General features: G+C 40.2%; 1 protein-coding gene across 7 annotated transcripts in view; it reads left to right on the top strand.

Moving 5' to 3' along the window:
• Positions 1–19,265, top strand: part of Alms1 (ALMS1 centrosome and basal body associated protein) — a 97,613-nt gene that overhangs the window by 22,165 nt on the left and 56,183 nt on the right. For 6 of the 7 annotated variants that reach the window (XM_060383640.1, XM_060383644.1, XM_060383642.1 and 3 more), the window contains exons 7-10: positions 5,365–5,489; positions 5,948–12,317; positions 13,238–13,371; positions 17,429–19,101. In XM_060383640.1, the coding sequence (XP_060239623.1) occupies positions 5,365–5,489; positions 5,948–12,317; positions 13,238–13,371; positions 17,429–19,101 (8,302 nt within the window). The remainder of the gene's footprint in view (positions 1–5,364; positions 5,490–5,947; positions 12,318–13,237; positions 13,372–17,428; positions 19,102–19,265) is intronic. The other variant, XM_060383641.1, reaches the window with a different exon arrangement.

Consider the following 19,265-nt stretch of genomic DNA (forward strand, 5'->3'; position numbering starts at 1 on the left):
AATCAGTCTCTTGGCTTTTCATGTTTCTTATATTCTGTATTGAAACTTGCATATGCAGAATTAGATAGGTTTCTTTTTTTTTTTAAGGTGGGTTTCTTTAGTCACAGTATTTTTTCAGTTGAAGTGTTTTTACTACTTATCATTAAATCACTGTAATAAGGATGAAGAATAGTTTCTCCTCAGAGGACTCAGGATCCATTACTCTTGTAGGTTAACCTTTAGCACATATGCTGTGGGTACTGGGCACAATCTTCAGCCCCTGCCAGCATAGACTACTAACTGTAGTGATACTGATTGGTAACACTATTATGAAGATGCAGTAATAGCCAAGGAAATCTGTCAAACTCTTAACTCCAGTAAGTTTTGGGAAATGGAATAAGGACAGTATAGTGCACACTAAGATATTATTTACTAATAGTAGGACAAGAAAGAAAACAGAGTAAGACCAGTGATTATTAGAACAATAGAAAAAATAGAAAAGAAAGAAAGGCATAAAATAACAGAAGAGAGGAGAATAAGGCAGCTCCAGTGAAAGGTAGACTGGGAAGACACACACACCTCAAGAAATACACTTAGGCAATTTCTCAGCCCTCAAGAGGCTCAGTCAGGGAGATCAGTAGCTTCAACCAACATGTGTCTCATGGGAGAGCCTGTCTCTAAAACAGAAGAAAATAGAAAGGGTGAGAAACAAAAAGGGGCAGGTCAAAGCTGATTTAAAACATTAGGTATTAAGTAAGGGAAGCTTAAAAAATGAGTGAAAGAATAAAAGAAAAATAAAAAAATTTAATTAGGTATTCTGTTGTGGTGGCACATGCCTTTAATCCCTGCACTTGGGAGGCAGAGGCAGGTGGATTTCTGTGAGTTCCAGGCTAGCCTGGTCTAGAAAGCAAGATCCAGGACAGCCAGGGCTAAACACAGAGAAACCTGTCTTGAAAAACAAAACAAAAAAAGGGAGGGAGATTGAGTGAAAATAGAAACAAATATTAACTAGAAAAAAATAACAATAGCAAAAACAAAAAATAAAGAGGACTGATTTCCCATCTCCCAGTTATGTCACTTGTCTGGGTAGAGGTACAGAATCTGTCTCAATGCTTTAAGCCACTTGGTGTGGGTTATAGTATTTGTTCTCCATGGCATCACTTTCCTGGTCTCATTTAATCTCTCTGATTCTGAGAAGAAAGAAACATTTGCAGAGCTAGCCTGCTAAGATTTGATGTTCTGAGAGTGGTATGTGAACCTTCTTCAATACCTCTTTAGCTTTTTGAAACTCCAGTTCATAGCACATTTATACTCTGGAATCTGTTGTTGTTGTTGTTTCTAAAATTTTATTTTAATGTGTCTGAGTGTTTTGTATGCATGTATAGTACCCTAGCCTGTACATACATGGTATTTTAAGAGGCTAAGAGGATGTTAGATCCCCTAGAACTGGAGTTACAGGATGTAGTGTGCTGCCATGTGACTGCTGGGAATTGAACCCAGACCCGGAGCTCTGCAAGAACTGCAACTGCTCTTAACTGCTGAGCCATCTCTCCAACCCTCTGAAAGGTATTGATGTATTTTTGTGTGTTAGTGTTAATACTCAGAACACCTGAGTTGGAACGATAGCGAGTAAGCAGCCCTTAGTCGCCTGTAGAAAGGAAGTCTGGAATGGCGACTCATGTTGTCTGTGAGAATGCAGACTTGCTTTATTACTCAGGCTGAAGACTGCTTCAGTTCATCATACACTGATCTGTCTCCTAAAAGACCTCTATGGTAATAAGCATTTGCTTTATGGGAAGAGTTCTTGAGCAAATCCTGACTAACTCACATTACCTTTCATACGTTGTGGTCTGTTACGGCTTTCTTCTGGCAGTCTCCTTCCCTTTCTGTAATCAGAGCTTCAATCAACCCAGTTCTGAAAATGATCTTTGTGAACTCAGGAGTTAAGTAGTAATGCTTAATGTGTTTATTTCTTTCTCTCAGGGTTGAGAGAGTAAAAAGCACCCTACAAGTATATCATCTGTTATCATGAATTCTTTGCCCATGCAAACACTTCCAAATATAATTATTAGACTTATAACTATGGATGCTTCTGACGTTTTGAAGCACATGTCTGTAATTTTGCACAGAGCTGGCAGGATTTCTTCTTTAGCACTGAGTCTCTTCATATTCTTTTAGCAGCATACTCTGAACCCCTCTTCAAGTTTCCTTTACTAATTTTTTCCTTTCTTCCCAGGTCTCATTATCTCATGGAAACCTCTATATCTAAGGTTTGGGCTGTGTCTTAACTCCTTGGCTTATTCATCTCATTTGCTTCCTTCATTGTGTTACTACTACTTGGAAATGATTGAAAGGGAGTAAAAAACTTAGATAAATTGGGAAATCCTTTGGGGAAATAAGATTTTGCTTTGTTGATCTGCTCTGGCTTATTAACTTCTTGAGACCTTCTCACAAAAATATTCATACCCAAATTTTCTTTTTAGGTTATAACCATATTGCATATTTTCTTTTGCTTTGAGTTTTCTTGAAGAGTTAATAATTTCTACTTCTACGTCTTTGCTTTACAACTTATTCCTAAACTTTCACCCAACATTAAGCTATCATTTGAAGCTCAACAGTGGCTTTAGAGAAGGGGAGTCAGTTGCAGTAGAGAGGGTCCATAAGTCAGAATTAGAATTGAAAGTTTAAAGTACTCAACAGCTCTAGACAGTGATATTGGGTCACTGTGAAGCATGTAGAAGTACAGGAATTCAGGTTTTACCTTGAGACCTGCTAAATCAAGAGTGCACATGCTAGCAGGAAACAGTCCTAGACTTAGAAGCACCATTATGTAGTTCTTTTAGAGAGAGAAAACTTCCCTTGTATGTAAACAATAGATAATAGAAGGTATTTAATAACATTCTTGCCAACATTTGATAAACCATGTTTTTACCAGTTTATTTATTGTGACTTTTGCTGTCATCATGTATAGTATGTCAAGTAGGAGTATTCTCTTGCTTTGTATTCTGTATTTGGAACAGTATGTGAACACATAGTAAACATATTTCTTTTTTTTAAATTTTTTATTTAACTTTTACTAATTACACTTTATTCACTTTGTATCCCCCCATAAGCCCCTCACTCCTCCCCTCCCGGTCCCACCCTCCCTTTCCCTTTTTCACGAATGCCCCCTCCCCAAGTCCACTGATAGGGGAGGTCTTCCTCTCCTTCTTTCTGATCTTAGTCTATCAGTTCTCATCAGGAGTGGCTGCATTGTCATCTTCTGTGGCCTGGTAAGGCTGCTCCCTGCTCAGGGGGAGGTGATCAAAGAGCAGGCCAATCAGAGGCAGTCCCTCTTCCCATTACTATGTAACCCACTTGGACACTGAACTGCCATGGGCTACATCTGTGCAGGGGTTCTAGGTTATCTCCATGAATAGTCCTTGGTTGGAGTATGAGTCTCTGGGAAGTTCCCTGTATTCAAATTTTCTTGTTTTGTTGCTCTCCTTGTGGAGTTCCTGTCCTCTCCAGCTCTTACTATTTCCCACTTCTTACATAAAATTCCACTCACTCTGCCCAACAGTTGGCCATCAGGCTCAGCATCTGCTTTGATAGTCTGCAGGGCAGAGCCTTTCTGAGGCCCTCTGTGGCAGGTTCCTAGGTTGTCCTGTTTTCTTCTTCTGGCTTTCAGAGGCCCTCTGTAGCAGGTTCCTAGGTTGTTTGCTGTTTTCTTCTTCTTCTAATGTCCATCCTCTTTGCCTTTCGGGATGGGGATTGAGCATTTTAGTCAGGGTCCTCTCTCTTGCTTAGTTTCTTTAGATGTACAGATTTTAGTGGGTTTATCCTATGTTGTATGTCTATATGAGTGAGTAGATACAGTGTGTGTCTTTTTACTTCTGGGACAACTCACTCAGGATGATCCTTTCCAGGTCCCATCATTTACCTGCAAATTTCATGATTTCCTTATTTTTCATTGCTGAGTAATACTCCATTGTATAGATGTACCACAATTTCTGCATCCATTCTTCAGTTGAGGGGCATCTGGGCTGTTTCCATCTTCTGGCTATTACAAATAAAGCTGCTACAAACATGGTTGAGCAAATATCCTTATTGTGTACTTGAGCCTCTTTTGGATATATGCCTAGGAGTGGTATGGCTGGATCTTGAGGAAGCGCTATTCCTAGTTGTCTGAGAAAGCGCCAGATTGATTTCCAGGTAAACATATTTCTTAAGTAAATTACTGGATGATTGCCCAACCCATCAGGCTTTTTACATTTGTGCTGTGATTTATTTAAATGGCTATTCAGACCCAACCTCATTTAAAATTATGTTTTAAACTGAACTAGAACGTTTCTGTTATCATAGAAAGTTTTGTTAGATTGTGTTGCTCGATGTCCACATTTCCTTTCTACCTACCTTGAGTCCATATTTATACAGAATGGTTCTATAATTATCAATAATTTCCTGTGCCACATAGTTCAAACTTCTTAGAGACGTGTAAGTTTCACTTATTTAAAAACTGAATATGAGAGAGGGAAAGCTCTGTGGTGCATGGCCTCCACTGCAGTTGAGGGCCAAAGGAATCACTTTAATTTAATTTTTAGATTTATTTTATTTTATGTGTATGGGTGTTTTGATTGCATTTTGGAACCATGTGCATGCCTGGTGTCTATGGAGGTCAGAAAAGAGGATAGTTACAGATGTTTCTGAGCTGTGTGGGTGCTGAGAATAGAACGGGGTCAGCCAGAGAAATCTTGAAGCTAAGCTAGCAGTTTGTTGTACCATGGATAGTAATTTTTTCCCCCGAAGGCCTGCAACTACTCATGATATAATAGCAAGCTCTTAGATTAAAAGTAGGGAGAAATCAAATCCAACACTTAACATTTTTCCATCCAACTGAAAGTTCTTAAAAACTCCCAAATTTTAAGACTCATAATATTTCATATATTAATGAAATCCTGTTATTTTATGCTATTAATCCTGTTGTTATCATTTTTACTTTAGTTTGCTTTATAGTTAATCTTTTCTTATATATGTCTCATTTAATGATTCTTTTCATAGAATTAATTTCTAATTATTTAAAGGCCTGAGATTTACTAAAGGTTCTTTCCTTTACTTATATTTGTGTACAAAAAAAGGGATTTTTAAAGTTACAAATTTTTATTTGTGTGTGTGTAGATGGGTATGCCCTGGCACGTGAATAGAGCTCAGAGGAAAACTTTTGGGTTTTTTTCCTTCCATCTTTACATGGGCTCCAGAGATTGAGGGCAGGTTGTCAGGCTTGTTCAGCAATTGCTTTACTTTCTGAGTCATCTCATTGGACCAAGAAAAAAATATATGTAGAGAAATCGGTATTTAAATAACATTAACAAATCATTATATTTTTGCTTTTGTTTCTTTTTAAAGGAGACATTTCTAAAGGAAGCAAAGCTACTCATTCCAAGTTGAAATCAGATATCACAGACACTCGTGGAGACTCAGACATTGGAACACACTTATCTTTGCCCCTTGAAGATTTCACTCGGTTTGCTGTAAGTTCTCGTGAAAGCACTGTTGGTCACCACAATTACACAGTCAGCCAGAAGGCATTGGCAGATAGTCATCTCCCTGAAGACAGTCTCAGTCTGAACATTTCAAATATCCCTTAATCAGCTGATCAGAAGGTATTATCAGAACCTTCTGCTTCTTACCCATATAGGGAAAAGCCCAGTAGGTTTTTCAGGTTTTATCTAATGGGCCAGTCCTTAGCAGTTCCCACTGTTACTGTAGCCAACGACTTGAAGATTGTGGCAGTAGCATTGCCCTCTTTGTACTCACAGAGAGAGAAGCCCAGTCTTTTCTCAAAGTAGATAGCTATATTTCCAGATAGCTATCCTACTGAGGAGCTCTGAAAGAGTTGTTTCTGGACTGGTTGACCAGAAATAGCAATAGTATCCTCCATTTCTCACTCACATAGAGAAAAGCCTGAAAAGTCTGTACTTTCTATCAGCAGGTTGTTCCAGAAGGCAGTCTATCTGAAGAGGCTCTCAAAGGTTCAGTTCATCTTGGACTAGCTACCCAAAGTACTGGAGTATCACCTGTAAGCTCTTCTTCCTATTCACAAAGAGAAAACCCCAGTCTTTCATATCAAGAGGGCTTGCCAGATGGTTATGAATTTGGTCAGGAACTGACAGTTTCAGCATTTCCTGGACAAGCTGATCAGAAGAATGGTTTTTCAGTAGTGACTCCTACTTTGTATTCACAAAGAGAAAAGCCTGGTATTTTCTATCAACAAGCCAGGACAGGTGGTTATTTACCTGAAGAGACTCCAGAGGCACCAGCTGCTCCTAGGCTGGGTGACCAGAAGAGTAGCTTTCCAACAGTAACTTCTTCTTACTTACAAAGTGACAAGCCTGGTGTTTTCTATGAACAGGCCTTGACAAGCAGTCATTTACCTGAAGACATTATAATATCTTCAGCTGCTCCTAGGCTGGGTGACCAGAAGAGTAGCTTTCCAACAGTAACTTCTTCTTACTTACAAAGTGTCAAGCCTGGTGTTTCCTATGAACAGGCCTTGACAAGAGGTCATTTACCTGAAGAGACTGTAAAATCTCCAGCTGCTCCTAGGCTGGGTGACCAGAAGAGTAGCTTTCCAACAGTAACTTCTTACTTACAAAGTGACAAGCCTGGTGTTTCCTATGAACAGGCTTTGACAAGCAGTCATTTACCTGAAGACATAAGATCTTCAGCTGTTCCTAGGCTGGGTGACCAGAAGAGTAGCTTTCCAACAGTAACTTCTTCTTACTTACAAAGTGACAAGCCTGGTGTTTCCTATGAACAGGCCTTGACAAGAGGTCATTTACCTGAAGAGACTATAAAATCTTCAGCTGCTCCTAGGCTGGGTGACCAGAAGAGTAGTTTTCCAACAGTAACTTCTTACTTACAAAGTGACAAGCCTGGTGTTTTCTATGAACAGGCCTTGACAAGCAGTCATTTACCTGAAGACATAAGATCTTCAGCTGCTCCTAGGCTGGGTGACCAGAAGAGTAGCTTTCCAACAGTAACTTCTTCTTACTTACAAAGTGACAAGCCTGGTGTTTCCTATGAACAGGCCTTGACAAGAGGTCATTTACCTGAAGAGACTTTAAAATCTTCAGCTGCTCCTAGGCTGGGTGACCAGAAGAGTAGCTTTCCAACAGTAACTTCTTCTTACTTACAAAGTGACAAGCCTGGTGTTTCCTATGAACAGAGTTTGACAAGCAGTCGTTTACCTGAAGACACTGTAAAATCTTCAGCTGCTCCTAGGCTGGGTGACCAGAAGAGTAGCTTTCCAACAGTAACTTCTTACTTAAAAAGTGACAAGCCTGGTGTTAATGAACAGAGTTTGACAAGCAGTCATTTACCTGAAAAGACTATAAAATCTTCAGCTGCTCCTAGGCTGGGTGACCAGAAGAGTAGCTTTCCAACAGTAACTTCTTACTTACAAAGTGACAAGCCTGGTGTTTCCTATGAACAGAGTTTGACAAGAGGTCATTTACCTGAAGACACTGTAAAATCTTCAGCTGCTCCTAGGCTGGGTGACCAGAAGAGTAGCTTTCCAACAGTAATTTCTTACTTACAAAGTGACAAGCCTAGTGTTTACTATGAACAGGCCTTGACAAGCAGGCATTTACCTGAAGAGACTATAAAATCTTCAGCTGCTCCTAGGCTGGGTGACCAGAAGAGTAGCTTTCCAACAGTAACTTCTTCTTACTTACAAAGTGTCAAGCCTAGTGTTTCCTATGAACAGGCCTTGACAAGAGGTCATTTACCTGAAGAGACTATAAAATCTCCAGCTGCTCCTAGGCTGGGTGACCAGAAGAGTAGCTTTCCAACAGTAACTTCTTACTTACAAAGTGACAAGCCTGGTGTTTCCTATGAACAGGCCTTGACAAGAGGTCATTTACCTGAAGAGACTGTAAAATCTTCAGCTGCTCCTAGGCTGGGTGACCAGAAGAGTAGCTTTCCAACAGTAACTTCTTCTTACTTACAAAGTGACAAGCCTGGTGTTTCCTATGAACAGGCCTTGACAAGAGGTCATTTACCTGAAGAGACTGTAAAATCTTCAGCTGCTCCTAGGCTGGGTGACCAGAAGAGTAGCTTTCCAACAGTAACTTCTTCTTACTTACAAAGTGACAAGCCTGGTGTTTTCTATGAACAGGCCTTGACAAGCAGTCATTTACCTGAAGACACTGTAAAATCTTCAGCTGCTCCTAGGCTGGGTGACCAGAAGAGTAGCTTTCCAACAGTAACTTCTTCTTACTTACAAAGTGACAAGCCTGGTGTTTTCTATGAACAGAGTTTGACAAGCAGTCATTTACCTGAAGAGACTATAAAATCTTCAGCTGCTCCTAGGCTGGGTGACCAGAAGAGTAGCTTTCCAACAATAACTTCTTACTTACAAAGTGACAAGCCTGGTGTTTCCTATGAACAGAGTTTGACCAGCAGTCGTTTACCTGAAGACACTATAAAATCTTCAGCTGCTCCTAGGCTGGGTGACCAGAAGAGTAGCTTTCCAACAGTAACTTCTTACTTACAAAGTGACAAGCCTAGTGTTTCCTATGAACAGGCCTTGACAAGAGGTCATTTACCTGAAGAGACTATAAAATCTCCAGCTGCTCCTAGGCTGGGTGACCAGAAGAGTAGCTTTCCAACAGTAACTTCTTACTTAAAAAGTGACAAGCCTGGTGTTTCCGATGAACAGGCCTTGACAAGCAGTCATTTACCTGAAGACATTATAAAATCTTCATCTGCTCTTAGGCAGACTGACCAGAAGTTTGATGTTCCAGCTTCAGCCTCTACTGGTACATATACTGATTTCTACCAACAGGAGTTGCCACAGAATCACTTAAGTGAAGAGTCTACACAAGGTTTAGCTCTTCCTGTGTCACCTGTCCAGAACATTGGGATAACTGCACTGCCATCTACTTCTCATCCACAAGGAGAAAAGCCTCATACCTTTTATCACCAGGCTTTGCCAGAAAGTTATTTGAGTCATCAGGCTTTCAAAACTTCTAAGTCACCTGATGAGCTATCTGGTATGTCAGCTCTAACCTCTGCTTCCTACTCATATAAAGAGAGGCCTAGTATTTCTCATATGCAGAAGTTTCCAGACAGCCACCTAACTGAAGAGACCCACAAAGTCTTGGGTACTACTGGATCAGTAGACCTGAAAACAGTGACACAAACAGTATCCTCTACTTCTGGTTCATCAAAAGAAACACCTAGTATTCTCTACCAGCAGGCCCTGCCAGGTGGTCTTTTGCCTGGAGAGTCTCTGAAAGTTTCAGCTGCTCCTAGACCACCTGACCAGAGCACTGGAGCGTCAACAGTATCTCCTAGTTCTTACCCCTCCACAGAAGAGTCCATTATTTTTTACCAGCCTGGCTTGCCAGGTAACCCTTTATCCACAGAGTCTTTCAAAGTTGCAGGGATTTCTGCACCAACTGAGCAGAGGACTGGTACACCAGCAGGACCCTCCGGTCCCTACCCAGTTGGGGAGAAGCCCATTATTTTCTACCAACAAGCCTTACCTGAGGAGATTCTGCAAGCTTCAGCTGTTCCTGGCTCATCTGCCCAGAACACTACGACATCAGCCATATCTTCAAGTTCCTACCCCTCTGGACAGGAGCCCCTCATTTTCTACCAACCTGGTTTGCTAGACAGTCCTCTAACTGCAGAGAAGTTAAAGGTGGCAGCTGTTTCTGGATCAGCTAAGCAGAAGACTGGTATATCAACAAGGCCTTCAAGTTCCCTTGCAGTTGGAGTTAGAGAGAAGTCTATTATTTTCTACCAACAGGCCTTGTCAGATGGTCATCTTCCTACAGAAGCTTCTGCAGGACCAGCTGATCTGAAGAGTGGGGAGCCATCAGTACATTCTACTTCCTATTCTTTTAGAGAAAAGCCCATTATTATCTACCGTCAGTCAGCTAGTCAACTAACTAAGGAAGGTCACAAAGCTTCGGTTGCTTCTGGACCAACTGATGAGAAGAGTGGGCCACCTGTCATCATTTCTTTTCCGTACTCAAATCCAGAGTATGAAAAAGTCCTGAATGCTTCTTCTCACCAAGAGTTGCCATATACTCATCTAACTGAAAACACTAAGAAAGGTTCAGTTGTTTCTGGACCAAATGACCAGAAGACTGGGATACTAACACCACCTTCTACTTCCCACTTATCCAGAGAGAAGCCTACCATATCTTACCAGCAAGAGGTTCCAGATCTTAGTGAAAAAGCTTTGAAAGTTTTAGGTGGTGTTGGACCTACTGCACAGAAAACTGAAACACCTTCTGTTCCCTTACTTAGAGAGAGGCCTAGTGTCTCTTACCAGCAGGATTTACCAGATCTTACTGAAGAAGCCTTGCAAATTTTAGGTGTTCCTGGAGTAGTGCCTTCTGTCTCTTACTCACATGATGAGATGCCCCTCATCTCTTACCAGCAGGAGTTAGCAGATCTTACTGAAATATCTTTGAAAGCAGCAGGCTCTGGCTCTACTGATCAGATGACGGGGTCACAGGTAGTCTTCCACTCAAGTAGAGAGAAGCTTAGTGGTTTTCATCAGCAGGAGTTGCCAAATACTGGTAGAGCTGCAGTAGGTGCTTTTGTTCATCCTGGACCAGCTGTCCAAAAGGCTGAGAAACCGACAGAACCTTTAAGCTACTACCCACAGACAGAGGCCAATGCTTTATCTCCACAGGAGTTTTTGGCCAGCCACCTAACAGAAGAGGCTGGCAAAGCATCAGCTGGTTCTGTGCACTCAGCACAGACGCCTGGGGCACCAACAGGACCTTCTAGTTCTTATGTCCATAGAGAAAAGTTCATTGATTTTTACCCAAAGGCCTCACTAGATCACAACCTAACTGAAAATTCTCTGAAGGCTTCAACTGTTCTTGAATTATCTGACCAGAACAGGAGACCTTCAATCTCCTTTGGTTCCTACTCACACAAGGATATTTCAGTTGCAGATCCACAGGACCAGAATACTGTGTCGCCAACAGTTACTCACAGGTTCTACATACATAGAGAGAAGCCTGCAGTTTCAACTGTGAACAGGCCAGATGACCAAAAGACTCCAGTACCAACAGCTGTTCATGATTCCTACGCTGAAAAAGTAAAACCAGTTAATATTGTTCAAAAACAGTTATCAGATAGAGATCAAAGTGGAGATATTCCGAAGATTTCAACTGTCTCTGAACCAACTGTTGTAAGCACAGCTTCACCAGCCCCTCTGTCCGGTTACTATTCTCACAGAGAGGAGTCGGATACGTTTTACCCACAAGAACTGTCAGACAGACATCTAACTGAAGATTCTCTGAAGGTTTCAAGTGGCCTTAGTCAAGCTGACCAGATTTCGGGTTCATCTACAGTTTCTTTTGGTACTTATTCACACAGTGAAAACCACCAGGTTGTGTCAGAACATGCCCAAAAGCTGATAGATCATTTGAATTCTCCTGAGTCTTGTCTCAGTACAAACAGTATACCCTTAAATTCACAAATTGATGATGGAGTTACCATGTGTAAGCCAGAATCTTCAGGTTTTGGCGATGTTGGCTATGAAGAAATCCGGGATATAGATCCTGGTTCCAAAACTCTTAAAGAAATTCGGACTCTTTTAATGGAGGCAGAAAATATAGCACTGAAACGATGCAATTTCCCTGCTCCCTTAGTCCCTTTCAGAGATGTTAACGATGTTTCATTTATACAATCCAAGAAGGTGGTTTGCTTCAAAGAACCCCCCACAACTGATGTTCGTGCCCAAAGGGGGCTGTTTACAGAGGAAGTCCCACACGTGGAGTATGAACAAAAGGACATTGGCACACAGACGAACCTTATGTGCCAGAGGGGTGTTGAAAATTGGGAGTTTATTAGTTCAACTACAATTAGAAGTCCTCTACAGGAAGCAGAAAGCACAGCTAGAGTGTCATTTGATGAAACTTTCAGGCCGTATGATGCTGCCAGGTCTGTAATGAGGTCTGAAACTGAAGGTTACAGAACAGGCATTGGGAATAAAATTATTATCCCTATGATGACAATCATAAAGAGTGACTCGAGTAGTGACGTAAGTGATGGTTGCTACTCATGGGACAGTAATTTACCGGAGACTTTAGAATCCGTTTCTGATGTTTTTCTAAACTTCATTCCATATACTTCAACCAAGACAAGCATACCAGATAGCAGAGAAGAGGAGGGGTTGTCAGAGAGTGAGGATTACTGTGGTAGTGTAGATTCATTGGGTGCACATGTGAAGTACCTTCTGCAGTGCGAATCCTCACTGAATCAAGCCAAACAGATACTTAAAAATGCAGAGGAGGAAGAGAGTCGGGTCCGAGCCCAAGCCCGAGGTAAGAACTAGCTGTCATACAGGCGTGTTCGTGGTTGTGAACATTATAGCGTAGCAATTTAAAATGAGACATTTGGAATTCTAAATAAGATATATGATCAGTAGTGCTAGTCTGAGTTTATGGGGACACAGATGTTTTTAATTTGCTCTTCTGTAAGTTATTTTGTATACTAAAGCTATATATGCTTTCTGTTTGCTTTTTAATGAAATTTTTGGAGCTGATTTAAGGTCTAGGGAAAATACTTATCAAGGTTTTTAGTACTAGTTAGAGGTGTGTGTCTAAAAGAGGATATCTTTAATCTCTTATAGAATCTTTGTAAAAGAGATATAACAATCTTTAAGACATAAGGAAATGTGTTTTGGGTTTTAACTTACAAGTGGTTCAGGACTGGCTTGGAATCTTGAGGTTAACTGCCTGTGCTATTTCTTGTACATTTTGATCATGTCAACATCTCCCTAGTATTGTTTGTTAACTTAAAGTATTGGATATCATAGAAGCATTAGTAACTATAGCAGGTACCAAGGGGAGATAAAGAGACTTTTTGATTAGAAGAAAAATTCAGATTAATGATTTAAATACTATATGTAGAGTGGCTTCTTTTAGAGATATATCTGTAGAGGTTGGTTTAAAAAAAAAACTCAGACTTTAGTTTATGTATGGTGGCACATACCTGTAATTCTCTGCTCTGGCAGGTGGGTAGACTTTTCAGTGAAATTGCCTCTTAGGAACTAGTGTGTCACATAACTTGACCACATGCTCAGCTTTTTGGTATACAGTAAGGGGCAGGTATTGCTGAGTTTTTCTTTTTTCTTTCCTTTCCTTTTTTTTTTTTTTTTTTTTTTTTTATTAATTTGTGTAGCAATTGAAAAATTACCGGTTTCACAGTTTTTTAATCTCAACTGTTTGTGATTTTTCTCCAGCCTGGAATCTAAAGCTTAATTTAGAACGTGATTATGGATACTCCATTTCAGAATTAAATGAAGATGACAGGAGGAAAGTAGAAGAGATAAAGGCAAAGTTGTTTGGTCATGGAAGAGCAACTCACTTGTCTGAGGTATAAAAGAAACCTAGAAATGAAAACTGAAACTGTGAAAGGGCAGTAAAAATTAGAGCTCCTCCTTGGCATTGATGACCCCAGATGAGTTGCTGATAATCTTGGGGTAAAGTGTTAGAGTCTTAATTTTCTAAAAGTTAAGATTGACAGACTAGATTCTGTAAGTTTTGATTTAATTCCAAATTTATTATAGTAAAAGAATCGAGTTGTTTTGCCAATGCATTTTTACAATTGAAATATTAAATGTCTCCTTTACCTCCTTAAATTCAGAAGTTGGAAGTTGTTTCAGAAGTATATGTTCTTTAAAGAAGAAAGTAGTTTTATGTAAACGGCTTTCTTTTTATGTTTTTGTTTGTTTGTTTGGTTGGTTGGTTGGTTTTTTTGAGACAGGGTTTCTCTGTGTAGCCTTGGCTGTTTTAGACTCATTTTGTAGACCAGGCTGGCCTCAAACTCACAGAGATCCGACTGCCTCTGTCTTCCTGAGTGGTGGGATCACAGGTGTGTGTCACTACACCCTGCTCAGCTTTCTTTTTAATAGGGTTTATTTTTCTTCTTTAGTGAACTATTTCTTGAATGAAAGCACTTATCTAAAGAGAATTTATTCTGGTGTTTCCTCTCCAGCTTGAGAAATAGAACATTAACAGATGCCACTGAGCTGGATATGGTAACATGCACTTTAATTCCCATATTTGGAGGCTAAGGACAGAGGATGGCAAGTTCAAAGAAAGCCTAGGCTATTTAGCAAGATTACATTTCAAAAACCAAACCAAACCAATACTCCTCCACAAATGCCATTGTTTGGCTCTCCTTTCCTACCCTTGTCTTTATTTCTTATCCTGACATGTATTGGTTCTCTGCTTGCTCTTCAGTGTGCTTTTGAATTTTATATAGACATGATACGGGGCTGGAGAAATGCCTCAGTGTTTAAGAGCATTTGTCCTTGAAGAGGATCAGGGTTCAGTTCCCAGCACCCAGAATCACAGCTATCTATAACGCCAGTTCCAGGAATCTGACATCGTCTTCTGGCCCCCGAAGTTACCAGCATGTGTTACCCATACATACATGCAGGCAAAACACTCATATACGTAGAAAAGAATCAGCAGATGTTTTCATTCCTTATGAGTGATAATTTTCCATTCTGTACATATACCACATTTTTTTCTCCATCCATATTGGACACTTAGTTTGATACCATTTCTTAGCCATTAACAGTAGCTTTTATAAAAAGAGCCTCTAATATCTGTCAATATGTTGGCTTATCATAAGATTTTAGGAAGAATAGTTTAAAAATAATGTTTGACAGGTACTAAAGCATTATGAATTTAGAAATAATTGACATATATTCATTTTGTGGGGGTGCCACAGCATGCCTGTGAAGGTCAGAGGAGAGCTTGTAAGAGTCGTCTGTTCTTTTCTCCCGTGTCGGTTCTGGGCATTGAACTGAGTCAGGCTTGGCAGGAAGTCATGTTGCCATCCTGGAATCTAAAGAGCTTTTAAAGTGAAAAGATCACTATGACATTTGTTTATTATGGAAACTTGAAAGCTGCCACAGGAAGAGGTAGGCCATAGAGTGGTAATGAAAAGAAGCCACAGGAGGAAGTAGGCCAAGAGAAAGAGAAACACATTTTAGATGATTATCAGTCGGTAATGATTCTCAGTTTTGAAACTGGAGGACATTTATATTTTTCAAGTTAGGGCATTTATATCCCAGTGATGTGTTTAGAGGTTTCAGGGTAATTAGAAGCCACAGATTAAAAAATGGCAACTTAGCCAGTTGCAGTGGCACACACCTGTAATCCCAGCACCCAGGGAGGCAGAGGCAGGTGGATCTCTGTGAGTTCAAGGCCAGCCTACAAAGTGAGTCCACGACAGCCAAGGCTATACAGAAAAACCCTGTCTCGAAAACCAACCAAACAAACAAACAAAACCAACCTTGGTGTACTTAATTGAGTTAAAAAAAAAAAAAAACCCAAATATTGTTTTAAGTTGTACATGCAGAAATAGTCTAGAGAGTGCATGTGACCTGCTACATCCAGTTTCTTCAGTGATCATGTCCTACAAAGTTTTTGTTTTGTTTTGTTATGTTTGTTTGTCCTGGAACTCATTTTGTAGACCAGACTGGCCTTAAGTTGACAGAGATCTGCCTGCTTTCCTCTGCTTCTCAAGTGCTGTGATTAAAGGCGTGCACCACTATGCCAAGCCAATATCTTGCAGAGTTTTAATGATTTGCCCCAGTCATGATGTTGGCTTTAATACAATCAGGATACTAAAATCTGATTTTCACAAACTAAGGCTGCCCTGTCATAGCTACATCCATGCATCTTTCCTCCTACCTCTTCTGTAACATTTGCCAACCCCTGTTCTAGTCCCTTTTTCTGTACTTTGTAATCTCAAGAATGTCATTAAATGAAGTCATATAGCATGCAGCTTTTTATGTTGACCTTTTTTATTCAGAATATTTGAATTAAGGACAATTCTTTAGAGACTCATTGGGATGTCACTTTTATTAATAGCTTAATCTTTGTGTTGCCCACAGTTTGTTTAAATATTCACTTGTAAAAAACATTTTAGTGAGTTCTCAATTTTAGGCTTTATAAACAGAGTTGTAACTAACACTTACGTTGCTTTGTATGTGAATGTGCATTTGTTTCTGAGGTTTCAATGTCCAGGAGTTCAACTTGGGCTCGTGGTAGCCACATCATTTAAGGATAAGTGATCCACTTGCAGCATTTGGTATTGTCATTGTAACTGTAGCTATTCTGATAGGTTTGTAGTAAAACTTTAAAAATTATATTATAGTTTATAGGGGGACACAAAGTGAATAAAGTGTAATTAATAAAAGTTAAAAAAACCCAAAAAAATATATCTATGTCTATATATTATATAACATATAAAATACAGATTGTGTATGTGCATGTGAGTATACCTGTATGAGTTTATGTATATATGCATGCAGGTGCCCGTGGAGGCTAGAGAATGTTGTATCCCCTGGAGCTAGTCTGATGTGGGTGCTGGGAATTGAACCTGGGTCCTCTGCAAGAGCAGTAAGTGCTCTTAACCACTGAAACATCTGTCTAGCCCCTAGAGTAACGTTTTACTGTGAATTTGTTTGTTTGATTTTGGTGGGGTTTTTTTTTTTGTTGTTGTTGTTTTGTTTTGAGACAGGGTCTTACTATGTAGCTCTGACTGTCCTGGAACTCACTGTGTAGACCAGCCTGGAACTTACAGAGATCTTGTCTCCCAAGCATTTATTGTGATTTTGACTTACATTTTCTAATCTTTTTTGTTGTTGAACATTGTTTTAATTTTCTTTTTCCTCATCTTTATGTTCTGTTTATTGACATAACTATGTTACCCTCTTTGTTTGTTTGTATGTGTGTTATGCTGGGCATCAAACCTACACCATCAGACATGGTAGGGAAGCACTTTACCACTGAACTACACCCACAGAGTTCTTGTGTGTGTGTTTGTCATCTTCATCATCATCATCATTATTATTGGTTTTTCAAGACAGGGTTTCTCTGCATAACTGTGGCTGTCCTAGAACTTATTCTGTAGACCAGGCTGGCCTTCAACACAGAGATCCATCTGCCTCTGCCTCCTGAGTGCTAGAATTAAAGGCTTGTATCTCCACGCCCTGCTATTTTTATTATACGTGTCTACATGTAGGCATTTGTACATGAATGTAGGTGCCCTTGGAGGCCAGAGGTATTGAATGCCTGGAGCTGAATTTACAGGTAGTTGTGACTTGCCTGATGTAAATACTGGGAACTGAACATAGGCCCTCAGGAAGGGCAGCGAGAGCTCTTAACTACTGAGCCATCTCTCTCGTCCCAAGTAGAACATTTTAAAAGAGTTTCCTAAGTGTTCTTCATTACCATGAACCATTTTATTATGTGAAGTTTCTTTTTTTATTCCTTCTCTTCCTTTGACCTGTGTTATAGACAAATAAGATGACCATAATGGTCATTTTTAGCTTGGATATAAAACGAATCAGTATATGACTATTGGGTTACTTTAGGGTTACTCTAAGTGGGAACCTATTTTTATTTTCTAGGGCTTGCAGAGTCCACGGGGAATAGGATGTGTGCCCGAAGCTGTATGTAGTCACATTGTTATTGAGAGCCGTGGGAAAGAATGTTTCAGGACTCTGACTGCTGAACAACCACGACCAGACAGCCGCCGTTGTGTTTTCCGGTCTGTTGAACCTGCAGACTTGATTAGAGGACAACGGAGCCCATCATCATGGAGAGGCAGGCACATCAACCTTTCCAGATCGATAGATCAGAGCAATTCCCATTTCCAAGTTTGGAATTCCTTTCAGTTACAAAATCATTCCCCATTTCAAAAACTTGCACCCAGTGACATCAAAATTAGCAAGGGTCTTGGAATGTCATTCCATGCAAACATGGACTCCCAGCCATCAGGATTAGTAGAACCTACTTGTGTGCCAGCTAAAGAAATGGATTTTCCTTCCTCATCACAAATGCTGCCCCCTGACCCCAAGAAGCAGTTTACTACCTCCATCACTTTTTCTTCTCATGTACACTCTAAGTGCATTTCCAGTCCCTCTGTTTTTAAGGTTGATGTTACTGCAGGTAGCCAGAGTATTGGACCGTCAGCCTCAGGGGTATTTAAGCCTCATATCCCTGAAGAGTACATTTCTCCTAGAACTCTTAAACAGAAAACCTTTTTCCCTTCATCACTTAAAAGACATAGTCATTCACCAGTGACTGTAGGTAGTAGGCAAGGGCAAAATTTACCTCTTGGTTTTGAGCATTTTCATCAAAAAGAAGAACTCTTAGAAAAATCAGATTTTAAAGTCAGCCGTTCTGAATCTTGTGTCAGTACAAATTACAGCAGTTTCAGGGGAGTTCAGTTTTCTGGTAAGGATACCGTCATTAACCAGGACAAACTAAGTCCCACACTAGAGGTAAAAGAGAAGAAGGTAACTATAACTCCTGATCTTCCTTCTTGCATTTTTCTTGAACAACGAGAACTCTTTGAGCAAAGCAAAGCCCCCCATCATGAAATAAGAGAAGACCTCTCTTTCTTTCCTAAGTGCCAGGATTATATAGTTGCAGACCTTCCTTCTGATTTTCTTGATGAGCAGCAATGTGATGCCCCAGATGTAGATGGCCACATGAGAGCACAGCAGTACCCCCTTTCTCAAGGTCAGGATTGCTCAGTAGAAAAGATTGAGCACGTACCTCAGTCATACTTTTCTAATATGGTAAATATTGAAGCCAAGGTCAGTAATATCTCCCAGTCAGCCCCTGACCACTGCACAGATCCATGTTCTCCATCAAATAGAAAAGCACTTTCATGTGTTCGTATAACTCTTTGTCCCAAGACTTCTTCCAAGTTGGATAGTGGAACCTTAGATGAAAGGTTTCATTCATTGGATCCTGCTTCTAAAACAAGGACTAATAGTGAGTGTAATGCTGATCTGCGAATTATATCATCAAGGTCATTGGAACCAACCTCCAAATTACTGACCTGTAAACCTGTAGCACAGGATCAAGAATCTTTAGATTTTCTAGGACCTAAATCTCCACTGGACTTGCAAGTCACACAGTCTTCTCTTCCAGATAGTAAGACTATTTTTCAGGACTTGAAAGCCAAAACTTCTCAGACTAGCCAGATAGTAACCTCAAGGCAAACACAAGTGAACATTTCAGATTTGGAAGAATATTCCAAACCAGAGGGGACTCCAGTATCTGCAGATGGGTGAGTCATTGTGATAACAGGCAAACTGATGGAATTTGTAACAAGATTTTAAATAGTTAAGCGAACAGAAAGACTTTGGGGTGGGGGTGAGGGCAGTGTGATTTCTTCATAGGAGATTGAATCTAACTGGTCTGGTAGAACTCTTTTAAGACGTATGTAAGTAA

The sequence above is a fragment of the Meriones unguiculatus genome, chromosome 5 (assembly GCF_030254825.1).
Source record: "Meriones unguiculatus strain TT.TT164.6M chromosome 5, Bangor_MerUng_6.1, whole genome shotgun sequence".
Lineage (NCBI taxonomy): Eukaryota > Metazoa > Chordata > Mammalia > Rodentia > Muridae > Meriones > Meriones unguiculatus.